Source organism: Gigantopelta aegis, chromosome 4 (assembly GCF_016097555.1).
Source record: "Gigantopelta aegis isolate Gae_Host chromosome 4, Gae_host_genome, whole genome shotgun sequence".
In the NCBI taxonomy this organism is placed as follows: domain Eukaryota; kingdom Metazoa; phylum Mollusca; class Gastropoda; order Neomphalida; family Peltospiridae; genus Gigantopelta; species Gigantopelta aegis.
The window spans coordinates 7,431,794-7,444,870 of record NC_054702.1 but is presented as its reverse complement, the minus strand read 5'-3'; the positions used below and the strand labels follow the sequence as shown (position 1 = coordinate 7,444,870).

Below are 13,077 nucleotides of genomic sequence, written 5' to 3'. Positions count from 1 at the left end.
GTTACATTATGAAGGTAAGTGGCTGGTGGTTGTTAGTATAAATGTAGGGTGTAGACTAGGGTCTCCACGAATACTCGGGCACGGATCGAGTCTAGCAAGACGTTCACAGGACTCGAGTACCCATGCAAGGAAGAGCTCTATCATTTAATTATATTTGTTTACGTCATTTTGTCGCATGCTTGCCGCCGGTTACATTATGAAGGTAGGTGGCTGGCGGTGTTGGTATAAGGTGTATACTAGGGTATCCACGAGTACTCAAGTACTCGGGCACGGGTCGAGTCTAGCATGACTCGAGTTCGTTCAAAGGACTCGAGTACCCGTGCAAAACTCGAATGTGTGGGATGCAATACTATGGCATAATTTGGTATCCATGTTCAGCGCCTGAATTGAGATCCATAATGCTATTTTACTTTATTCCTTAGTCTCATTATCATCGAGTACTCTGGTCCGGGTCGAGTTTGACACTCGAGTACTCGAGTCCAATATTTTGGACTTGTGGAGGCCCTGGTGTATACCAACAAATCAAATTCAATAGTAACAAGTGTGGCTAAGAGTGCTATCCGCAACGTTTCAATCAATATATAAATACTATTAATACCAGCTCTTATCGTTAAAGTAAATCAGAAAACATTGTGTGTGTGTGTGTGTGGTGGTGGCGGTGGTGGTGGTGGGGGGGGGGGGGGGTCGTCGGGTATGTGTGTGTGTGTGTGTTAGTGTGTGTGAAGCTGCTGATTTCCGAACAGGAAGTAACTATGTTAGTTCCGCACAAAAATTATCATCCTATATTTAGTAGGACCCAGCAAGTTTCAAGAACAAAAGTAGCTGGTTCATTTTAAATTACAGGAATTTACTGGCCAGATTAAACTACATTTGATGATGTCACATGTCACTATGAAAGGACTGGTAGTGTTAGATGTGCACAAGTGTCGAATAACCCATAGTGCTCAGCCTGAAATAGTTGGATATGGGCAGTAAACAATAATCATCAGGCCAAAGTGGTATAAAATCTTCTCTAACTAGAAAAGGGGAACGTTTTCATGTGTTTGTAGGGTGAAGTAACTGACTCCCTTCTCCTTTAACTACACTATTTTTTATGTTCATGTTTAAACAATCCTACCAAGTCTTGTTAAGATAATTATTATATTATATCTGATGCATGATAGTTATAATGTTGGGGTACCTTTGTCCCACACCCGAACACTGGCCATGCCAGAGATTGGGTGTGAGAGAGACGTGCCTGAACCTTAATTGGATAAAGGCATGTTAATAGAGTTCACGAAAGACGACTGTTGTGAGTTATTAACGTGAGTACATAACGCGTGTATGTCATATTTCACAGGATTGGCAGTGATGAGCTGATGGGATGCTGTGCGCTGGGCCCCAAATACAACGGTTTGGGTCGCAACCACTGGTACGAGATGTTGGAGAACACGCGGAAACCGGTCGCCCAGTGGTACCAGCTCCAGGAGCACCTGCCTCACCCCATGCCAATCACACCCAATGGGAAGTGTTGTCTCAGACAGAGACAGTCCACCGAAGATTCGCTAGATGGCAATAGCAGCGGAATATGAGCTGGGACACCTCGCTAGAATGAGACTGGTACCAGTCAACACATTTGTCAAAACAGCCCCGAAATGGCTACCATGCAGCATTCGGACTCTTCTAGACCCGTGTGAGGGTTACTAGAGATGGGTAACCATGAATAGTTAACCTTTGACCTCATATCTTATGGACAACCAAATATGGCTGACATTGGGCCTCACATCTTGCTCAGACTCAAGAGAGGAGATGTTAATACTTCAGACGATTGTATTGAGGCAATGGAGGATTGGTGGGAAAAGCTTTAAAATTATCAAAAGAACAAATGAATGAATGTTAACGACACCCAGCACGAAAACACTAGAACAATTAAGATATTCGCCTCTTAAGAAGAGAACCGTTTCACATATTCTGTGTAGACTTCGTGTGACTACTAGTCGGTATACTATTAGATCAAAGCATTAATACCACAAGTCAATCACCCTATTTCAATATGGATTTCTAAAACGTATCTCATGCAAGCATTCACTTTTTGTGTCAATGTTATGAACTTAAAATTTAAAAAATCAATATATATATATATTGATCATTCATTTTAGCTCCAACCATGTTGGAATATGGCTTTTTCCGTCATGGTCCTTTGACGACTGTTTCAAAGCACTGCTGGAGTCAAAACTTGTTTTGGTTATTGGGGGGGGGGGGGGGGGGGGAGTATTCATAATTTGGCGCCCTTCATCCCAGTTAGCCATTTTGTTTCCATTATAGGAATATTTCACAAACATCTTTTATTTATATTTATATCATACATATTTCAAATATTATTGAATTTGGTTGTACTAGGATCTGAGGATGACCTGATGTTCGTCATGTGTGACAGAAACTGTTCCACATTTTCCATTCGATACAACAGATATGATATATCTTATAGTGATCTCCATAGAGATTAATACTGCTTCTGTCGATACCTTTCAGCCATCAGATACATATATACATTAATTGAGGCCTCAAGCTAGCACAAACATTTTACTACAGCTTTGGCATACATACTCTTGTGTTCTCACTGTCAACAGATATCATCGACGTCTATATGCCGTATACTAGTCTCGGCCTAGTTTGTTTTTTAATAAATCGTACAAAGCCAGAGGCATCCTACTCGATATGATAAACACAGCATTTGCAGTTGATCCAAGTTACACGTAACAGGCCAGAACAGAACAGGAAACAACGCCTGCTAGACTGGTTTTTGCGCTTCACAGCAAATCAAATTTACATCTAAAACAAGTCAAATCCTTAATCGTTCTCGAACGTTAGCACTGCTCGCAATAAAATTCAAAGAATGGTATGGGTTAAAAAAAAAAAAAAAACGAATGATCTATACTAAATGCTTAAATATTACTATATTATCGAGATTGGGTCATTAATATAGCCATGACATATCTTACATGGGTTCTCCAATGCGGAAATCAAGCGGTTTTCATTTGCGCGGGAGCCACCTGTAGCAGTTGTCACATGAGCAGCGTGGTGGGGTGTTTCTACACGGTAAACTCCGCGCACATTTGGATTTTGGCGCAGCGCGGACTTAAGTCATCCAACCCTCTAGGCCATCTAGACTTCTCTCCTCCCACCTTCTTCCGTGATTAGTTCTGGTCCTACAGCGATTTTGTGCAGAATATGGTACACCCATCTCGTTTACAACAGGAAACGCACTAAGAAAAGAATCTGGATTTGAACGGTTTACAAGAACTGATTTGTTTTTATTATTGGAAATAATTATACATATAATAATTATATTTGTAATATAAAAATTATTTTAATAAACCCAATACGTGAAACAGGTGTGCACATATCTATATTTAAGCAAATGATATATTGTTATTATTTTTTAATTTTATAGTTTTGTAGATAAAAACGTTATTACATTTTAAAGTACTATTTGTATAATTGACGGTGTCTCGTGTACGTTTACAAAGCCAAAGAATTATCAGTTCAACTGATTTCAATTCAACTATCCTAATTGCCAGTCTTGTACTAAATAGTTGGATCCAATCAAATAAAATGTTTACACTCATCGAATGTAAATTACATTTAGGGGTTTCAGAATACGAATGTCTGCACATTATTATTGTGTTGAAAATGCGTTGTATCCAAATATAAAAGCGTGTTTGTGTTTTTGTTATTTTGACTACATAAGGATTCTTTTTCAAATGGCCAACACATGTTTTTGGATTCAGCATACTTAAATTTGGTTAGAAAAGTATGTTGAATACAATCCTAAAGAAATTGTTGCACACAATAGATAAAAAAAAACATAATCGGTGACACTCTATTATACTTAGATATACAATGTATTTTCAATACAATCCTAATTTCGTATACTACCATTTTGTTTTTGTCATTTTGACCCCCTAAACGTAATTTCTCCGATGGCCAACATTGTTTTTGGATTCAGCACCCCCAAATTAGGTTAAAAAGTATGCTTGATTTAATCTTAAAGAAATGCTCGTACTTTGATAAATAAACACTTTTTTTAAGACATGGGACCTGACTATATCCTGAATATTACTAACAAACATTACATTCTGTCAGGGGAGCGGGATGTAGCCTAGTGGCAAAGCGCTCGCCTTATACACGGTCGGTCTAAGATCGATCCCCGTCTGTGGGCCCATCGGGATTTTTCTTGTTCCAGCTAGTGTACTACAACTGGTATATCAAAGGCCGTAGTATGTGCTATCATGCCTATCCTCTTTAAGAGTATATGTAAAACTTACCCAATGTTTGACATCCAGTAGCCGATGATTAATAAAGCAATGTCCTCTAGTGGTGTCCATTCTGTCAGCACTACTTCAGATAAGGTAATCGGCTCTTTTCGTTTCATTTCGTAAGGAAGCATATACAAAATTACCCACACAACACCCATTCCTATTTTAACGATGTGAATGCATTGCCTGGTGGTCATAATGTGCAGCAGTTAGCAAGTAATAACACACAGTGGCAAAGCATGTAGCTTCGAGTCCTGCACATTACGCTATGTATAGGTCTACTATTTAGGCGATGCTAATTATGTTTTTATTGGATCCAACCATTTAATATGCCAGTACTCTCCTAATAATACTACAGTAACACATTTTATACCGGCCTCGGTGATTTCGTGGTTAAGCCATCGGACCCACTTGGAGCGAGTTTTAACGACTAATTGGGTAGTTGTAACCACTAACCACTAACCCACTGTCCTGGACAGACATCCCAGATAGCCGAGGTGTGTGCACAGAACAGCGTGCTTTGATATAAGCACGGACATAAATGAGTGAATACATTTTATACAGAATCATGAAAACTTTAGGTTTATATTGTTCCAAAATTGCTGAAAGAACATCAAGTAAATAAAAATATATACATGTATAAGTAAAAAGAGTAATATTCTTAAAACAGAACTATCCCACATTCGTCTGATGACGTTTATCACGTACTGTTACAGATCACATTTCACTTTTATGGCGATTTAACCATTTTTGACGAAGTTATGGCCGTTGAATTTAGGAGATATGAAGATTTGTTTTCAGGACTTTTATTTTACAATGCCTGAAAATATTGAGATGATATTTGCATATAACTTTACCATGTACTGTAACAGATCACGTTTAACTTTGATGGTGATTTACCCACTTTTCACTGAGTTATGGCCCTTGAATGTAGGCGATACGAAAAGAAATTGAGCCGCGTAGGGGGACATGTATTGCTTTAGCAGTTCTCTCAGAATGCGTGTTCACTGTTGACATTCACCATTGTGATTTATTCTTTTGAGTCTTGTTCACGCCTTCTTGAATTTAAAGACGATAAAAGAGAAGAAACTCGAACGAGATATGTTTCTGTTTTGTGTATTTTTGTTACTGCTTCTTGTTAAATTTGACAAATATTTTACTTTTACATACGTTGTTCGCGCTGATAATATATACATATTTTTACTTACGTGTATTTAAAATTTATATTATGCTGTTTTATATTAATAAGATCTATGAATGTATTTGCACAATAATTCTCTAAAATGTTTTGTTTCTTTGTTGTACTATCGGTGACAGTACCATGACAGTTTTATTACTGTGTAATTGACTCACCAGTTAAATTATACTAACACTGTTCTCACTGTAAAATATATTTTATTACTGTATAAATGGGACACCAATGAAATTTTCGACACAAACTCTATTACAAAAGACAATAACATGGTTATTATTATTATTATTATTATTATTATTATTATTATTATTATTATTATTGTTATTATTTCTCAAACACACCTACCACCTTATGGTGTATACGATATGTTTACGACACACTCAATTGAATAATAAAACAATATACTCAGCTGCTGTTTATATAAAATACACTTAACCTCAACAATGAAAAACAAAACAGTCACTGCATTTAACCAACTGTAATTAAAACATAAATGTCCGAATTTACGAAGCCTGTTTTTCTTAAACACATGTGTTTAAGCATTGTAAATGTATGTAGTTACACGCGTGTAAGACAAACTGGTGTTTAGGCATTGTAAATGTATGTAGTTACACGCGTGTAAGACAAACAGTTGTTTAGGCATTGTAAATGTATGTAGTTACACGCGTTAAGACAAACAGGTGTTTAGGCATTGTAAATGTATGTAGTTACACGCGTTAAGACAAACAGGTGTTTAGGCATTGTAAATGTATGTAGTTACACGCGTTAAGACAAACAGGTGTTTAGGCATTGTAAATGTATGTAGTTACACGCGTTAAGACAAACAGGTGTTTAAGCATTGTAAATGTATGTAGTTACACGCGTTAAGACAAACAGGTGTTTAGGCATTGTAAATGTATGTAGTTACACGCGTTAAGACAAACAGGTGTTTAAGCATTGTAAATGTATGTAGTTACACGCGTGTAAGACATAAACAGGCTTTGTAAATTCGACCACATGATATCATTTATTCTATATCACTACTGTCGGGGTAACTTTTCTATTTGAATACAACCAAAGACTAATGTTTATAGTGAAAGGAATCCTAGAGCCGCGTATGTGAAATCTCGACATTATCACCTACCCGATCTGACACAGTCTTTATTTGTACAGTATACAGATAATCCCCATTGGCGTAGCCAGGATGTTATATTGGGGGCCACCTACACTGACGTGTTGACCGCACAGTCTTTATATGTACAGTATACATGTAATCCCCATTGGCGTAGCCAGGATGTTATATTGGGACCACCTACAGTGACGTGTCGACCGCACTGTCTTTATTTGTACAGTATACATGTAATCCCCATTGGCGTAGCCAGGATGTTATATTGGGGGGCCACCTACAGTGACGTGTTGACCGCACTGTCTTTACGTCATGGTATGGGTCGACAGGAATCTATAAAAGGTGGTGGGGGAAAAGATGTGTGTTTGGTGGGTCATGGCTTCCATCCCTTTGACTGCGCCATTGGTAATCACGTGTATGTACATTATACGTATTTTTACCAACAGAACTTTCAAACTTCTCACTGTTTTAAATGAATGTGGTGTACACAGAATCAATATTGTGTTTTGTTCTACTGCACAGTGTAACTGGTTATTATCATGGTATGATATTTTATGGAACAATACAATGATGTTACTCACACAAATGTGTTGTTATTAATATTACAGTATCTGTTATATGATATTTATTTATCATTATTAGAACCCACCTATTAACCTTAAAACCAACAAAAACAAATAAAAATCCCTAACAAAAACCAACACACATATTAAAACCCCCAAACAAAAACAAATAAATAAAATGTCATTTAACAACAAAACAAAAACACCCCTCTCTCTAACCTCTGTGTCTCTATCTCTATCGCTCGCACACACATACGCACACACACGCACACACACACACACACACACACACACACACACACACACACACACACACACACAATCTCTCCCCCTTCCCCTCCATCTCACCTTTCAGTTCCACTCTCTCTTACCATCATCATAACAACACACGCAACGCAACAACAACAACATATCATTATTATTATTGTTTTTATTATCATCAATATTATTATTAACGTCTTTACACTGACGCAGCGCGCCACTTTATGTATCAGACACAAATTCTGACCAGTTTCCAAAGTTCTAGTCACATTTGTCACCTTCATGATACCGATGAATCATTTATTCCTATGAAAACCCATTTATACAATTATTTACAGGATTTCAGACATGTATACAAGTCCCAAACCTTTACTAAAATAGCATTAATTAGGGTTTTAAATAATTTCGAATGGGCAAATATGAGCCCCCTCTTCCAGAACAAACTGTCGTACAAACCACAAAGGTAAATTTTGGGTGGAAATACTTTAGGAAAAAACCCGTTTAGTTTTATTATCTAACTACAATAATTCTTCATCTCGCCATGCGTTCTCTATTTAACACAAAGATATGCTAAATGTAGCCTAGATCTATAGTAAATATAAGAACGATTTGTCACGGGAAGAAGACAAAAGTTCACGATCGATTCTAAATGCTTAAATATTAAAATATATTTTAGAGACTATAGATTTAATACTGTTAACACATAAATATAACTGAGGTAATTTTCTACTATACTGGATAATGTTTAGAAAATGTTAAGTTAAAGCGGTTCACGTGATTGTTAAATAGAAGTTACCTTTAAGCGTGTAATCCAGAACAAAAGAGGTTAATAAGAATTGTGGTAAATCAATACGTACATACACAAACCAATGTTGACCACTTCAGATATCATTGGGTAATTACCCAGTACAACAGCTGATGTTCGGTGGTATTGATCAAGGTAGATGCTTCATAATGAGCGCTTTTACTCGATCGCCTTTAAATACAAACTGATCAAAGCAAACAGAACGTTGTAACCTACTTGAACTGATGCAGTCTACGTGCAGTTGCTACGTAATTTCAGATTCTTTGACGAAATACAATAAGGGAATTCAGTTGGAATGTGTGATTCGAGTACAACCAGAAGATTTTATAACAGATTAATAGTGAATAACAGCTAACACGTTTCATTATACGTACATTGAACCATTAATTATCTGGTCTGTTAAGTATTTCCCCTATATCTCAGCCAGTGCATCGCGAATATTGTATCAAGGGCTGGGGAATGTGCTTCCGCCTGTGATCGCATTTCTATTACATGTATAATTATCTTCGCTTGACTTCGCATCTCTACTACATATGCAATTATCTTCCCTTGACATCGTATCTCTATTACGTGTGTAATTATCTTCCCTTGACATCGTATCTCTATTACGTGTATAATTATCTTCCCTTGACATCGTATCTCTACTACGTGTGTAATTATCTTCCCCTGACATCGTATCTCTACTACTACATGTGTAATTATCTTCCCTTGACATCGTATCTCTACTACGTGTGTAATTATCTTCTCTTGACATCGTATCTCTACTACGTGTGTAATTATCTTCCCTTGACATCGCATCTCTACTACGTGTGTAATTATCTTCCATTGGTTTGACGTCCAATAGCCGATGATAAGATAAAAAAAATCAATGTGCTCTAGTGGCGTCGTTAAATAAAATAAACTTTACTTTTTATCTTCCATTGACATCGCATCTCTACTACGTGTGTAATTATCTTCCATTGACATCGCATCTCTACTACGTGTGTAATTATCTTCCCTTGAAATCGCATCTCTACTATATGTATAATTATCTTTCCTTGACATAGCATCTCTACTATACTGAACAAAAAAAGAAACTTCCGATTTGTACATATAGTATTTGTTGTGTTAAAGAATTCACTGTGTAATGAAATTATATAGGTAGTATTAGCCTTGAGCTGTATTATCAGGATTCATGAATTTTATCGATTATTTTTGCACTGTTAATTGTCGACAACGTGAAATTCAATTTGCACGTGCATGCATGGTTCGACATGTCCCGTGTAGTATTCGGTCAATTTGTTTTACTTGTCTTACTGACAGGCAGAAATCAACACTTTAGTCAATTCTATGCGCCTGCGATGCACTGCAGTGGTCAATTCAAGAGGTGGTGGTCATACCCGTTATTAAGTGGTTTTTTTTTTTTTGAACCCCTACCACACTTGGTCAAAATTTCTCCCAGTTTCTGTTAACCTATGGCCATGATTTTTGCACCAAACGATGCATCATGGAACACTCTTTAAACGCATATATAACAATTATTCCCCCGGTTTGTTTTCATCAAGTTATGTTCAAGCAAAGTTAGCGGAAGTTTCTTATTTTGTTCAGTATATATGTGTAATTATCTTCCCTTGACATCGCATCTCTACTACGTATGTAATTATCTTCCCTTGACATCGCATCTCTACTATATGTGTAATTATCTTCCCATGACATCGCATCTCTACTACGTGTGTAATTATCTTCCCTTGACATCGCATCTCTATCTACTAACAACAAACTGTGATAGCAGTCATAAAACTACTATGAACAAATATATATCGTGGGCAAAAAATAGTTAGAGAGCGAAAAAAAAAAAATAGAAGAAAAAAGACTAAAGCCCAATCGATTCTGTTCGAGATACGATGCAGCTGCAATTTGAGATAAAAGGCTGTGGTTCAACTCTCATGAGACTAGCTGCGCATGACCATGATGCATATAATGAAAACAACGAATAAATGAATTAAAAACATAATAATAAAAATTACTAATTTATAAAGTAGATACCATCTGCATGAGCTATTAAACAAATTAAACAAGATACAAAGGACGAAAACGTAGTATAAGCCATTGTCACGTTTTCATTGTAATCAATTGTCGATTTGCTCGAAATAGGAAATATTTAAGTTTAACAAAAAATACGATTGAAGGATTAGCTTTTCTATTACACGTAGAATAATGGGAAAAGAAGAAAACAGAGGGAAGAGGGAAAAAAAGAAATAAATTGATAATTCAGTCAGTGGTACGCTTGGGAATAGTGATCTGTGCATCAATCACTGGGAAATATTCATTAGTCAAGCTGACAGCACAGTACGCTCTGGTAATATGTCCGTCAAACTGATAGCTGACACCAATATAGTTGGGGGAAAAAACAGTAAAGTTCTTACACGAGTAGATTACCAATAGGAATAACCTAATACAACACTGCAAATAACCTATCGGGAGGATGGGGGAGACGTCTGTCCCCCCCCCCCCCCAGCCTACACCTTGCACTCAGGGTGTTGTTAGGAGAATACCTAAACAAAAATTCATTGTCCGTCACCGGTAGGACTGATGAAATAAATAAAAATATTCATGCATAAAAAATAACAGCCAGTTCTTTGTGAAATACAAAATGTAACATGCAGGGTTTTTGCCAGAGGGTAAAATGGGTATGGCGCCATACCCAAATATTTGTGGAGATTTGTTTTTTTTTAGTTGACGTTGTCACAAAATTAATGACTCTTATCATTATTTGATGATTTTCTTAACCCTAATTCTAAACCTAACCCATTTTCTTTCTGGGGGAGACCTGTCGACTGCGGTTGCATTCAGCACACACATTGTAAATATTCAATTCCATAGCACCATAACCTTAAATTTCGTTCTGGTAGAAACACTGACATGATACTACTAAGATCACGTCTTAACCTGTGGGTCATCCTTATTGAATTGTTCAATAATATCAATTTGAACAAAACAAAAACAAAAAAGGAAAAAAAAAGAGAAAATAAAAAGGAGTAAATAAAATTATTGGGATGTATTGTTTTTCTTGGGACTAAGGTGTATATTAATTCAAGATACTGGTATATTTACACTTCAAGGGAACAATGAATATAAATTTGGTCATTATGCAACTTTGAGACAGCCACTTTAAATGAATGTATATTAAAGCTGCAATATCGGGATTTACATATATTATTTAATCACTTAGAACTACCATGCTTTTCGTCTACATCGGCGGGAGTCTATCATTTGTAATTAAATATACAAGAAAAAAAAGAAAAGATTTAGTATAATTTTAGAGGGATTCTTAATTTAGGTGTTTGCTCAGTTTGTTCAGCTTAGAATAACGTACAGCATTTGTTTTCGTGCAATATGTATAACTACTGTGCCTACATGATAAAACACTTAGGAGTCACACTTGTGACCCTTACCTTTCTCCAAAACTGGGGACACGGGAACCCTGTGACCACTCTTGGATCCGCGACTGACAGTAGGCCTACACGTACGCTTCTGGTATCATACCACCCTAATAGGCCTACACATCCAATATTGTAAAAGAAAACCAAAACCCATACATGTGCATTTTTGTGAGATTTGTGTTGCTGCTGTTGTTATTGTTGTCTGTTTCGATCGCTAAACATGATAACTGACGAAAACATGTAGGATTCTTTATATCCTGAATTACGCACCTCCCATCCAGCAGGCCCTGACATACAGTAAAAGGAATACAGAAGTTTGGAAATGTGAACAATTTGCAATATTCTCTGTCACAAAAAAATTCGCTGCTTGTGTAATAATCAAAATACTTTATTTTCATAATTCCTTTTACTCATTGCGTGCCAAATCGCCATTAGATCCATCAACCGCCAAAGTCCATGGCGATATATAAATGAAGGGAGACAACTCTTAGCGAAACGGAAAGAAAGAAACTGGGATAGGATTAGGGTTAGGGTTAGTGGGTTAGGGTTAGGGTTAGTGGGTTAGTGTTAGGGTTAGTATATATTTATATATAAAAAGTTAGTATATATTAGTATATATGGGGTGTTTCTTTCTTTCTATTACTTTTTTCCTATTTCCTTTTTTCCGCTTTTTTTTGTTTCCTTTTTTTTCCCCGAGTACTACTGTACTACAGTCAGAGTACTCGGGCTACAATGATCCTAGTCCGAGTACAGTAGTACAGTAGTACAGTCAGAGCTAGGATCATTGTAGCCCGAGTACTCTGACTGTAGTACAGTAGTACAGTCAGAGCTAGGATCATTGTAGCCCGAGTACTCTGACTGTAGTACAGTAGTACAGTAGTACAATCTGAGTATTCGGGCTAGAATCATTGGAACGTATTGACTGATGATCCGAGTGCTGCAAACTTGGCACCCTTAAGTATTTTGCAATATTCTAGATATCTGACAAACCACTTTATCACCTATGACAAAACAATGTATATCTATATCTGAGTTTTAGGGGTCAATGAATTCATTTTAAACTACCCCCAGCTAACCAAGACATTGCTACATCATTTAAATTCAAGATGGTCGTGACTATAGTAATGAGAAAAAACAACATTCTACATCAACTAGGGTCAGATTTAATTTTGATGTTAGTGATTGGAGTTTTAGGGGTCAAGGACCTTTTTTTTTAAAAACCTGCCCTTGAAATGGAGCATTCTTATTAATTATATAGTGAAACAAATAACAGAATACAGGGTAGATGAAAGTGTTCAAAGGATGCATACCAAAATTGAAAAACATTAAAACAAAAATAAATAACAAATATCAAATATCAAATACATATACGTGTATATATATATATATATATATATATATATATATATATATATATATATATATATA

The 13,077-nt window shown here is 36.4% G+C and overlaps 1 protein-coding gene across 1 annotated transcript in view; it reads left to right on the top strand.

Moving 5' to 3' along the window:
* LOC121372124 (synaptotagmin-10-like) overlaps window positions 1-2,212 on the top strand; it is a 76,970-nt gene extending 74,758 nt beyond the window's left edge. The window contains exon 5 of the mRNA XM_041498388.1: window positions 1,340-2,212. Within this exon, the coding sequence (XP_041354322.1) occupies window positions 1,340-1,571 (232 nt within the window). The 3' untranslated portion in view covers window positions 1,572-2,212. The remainder of the gene's footprint in view (window positions 1-1,339) is intronic.
* The last annotated feature ends 10,865 nt before the right edge of the window (window positions 2,213-13,077 follow it).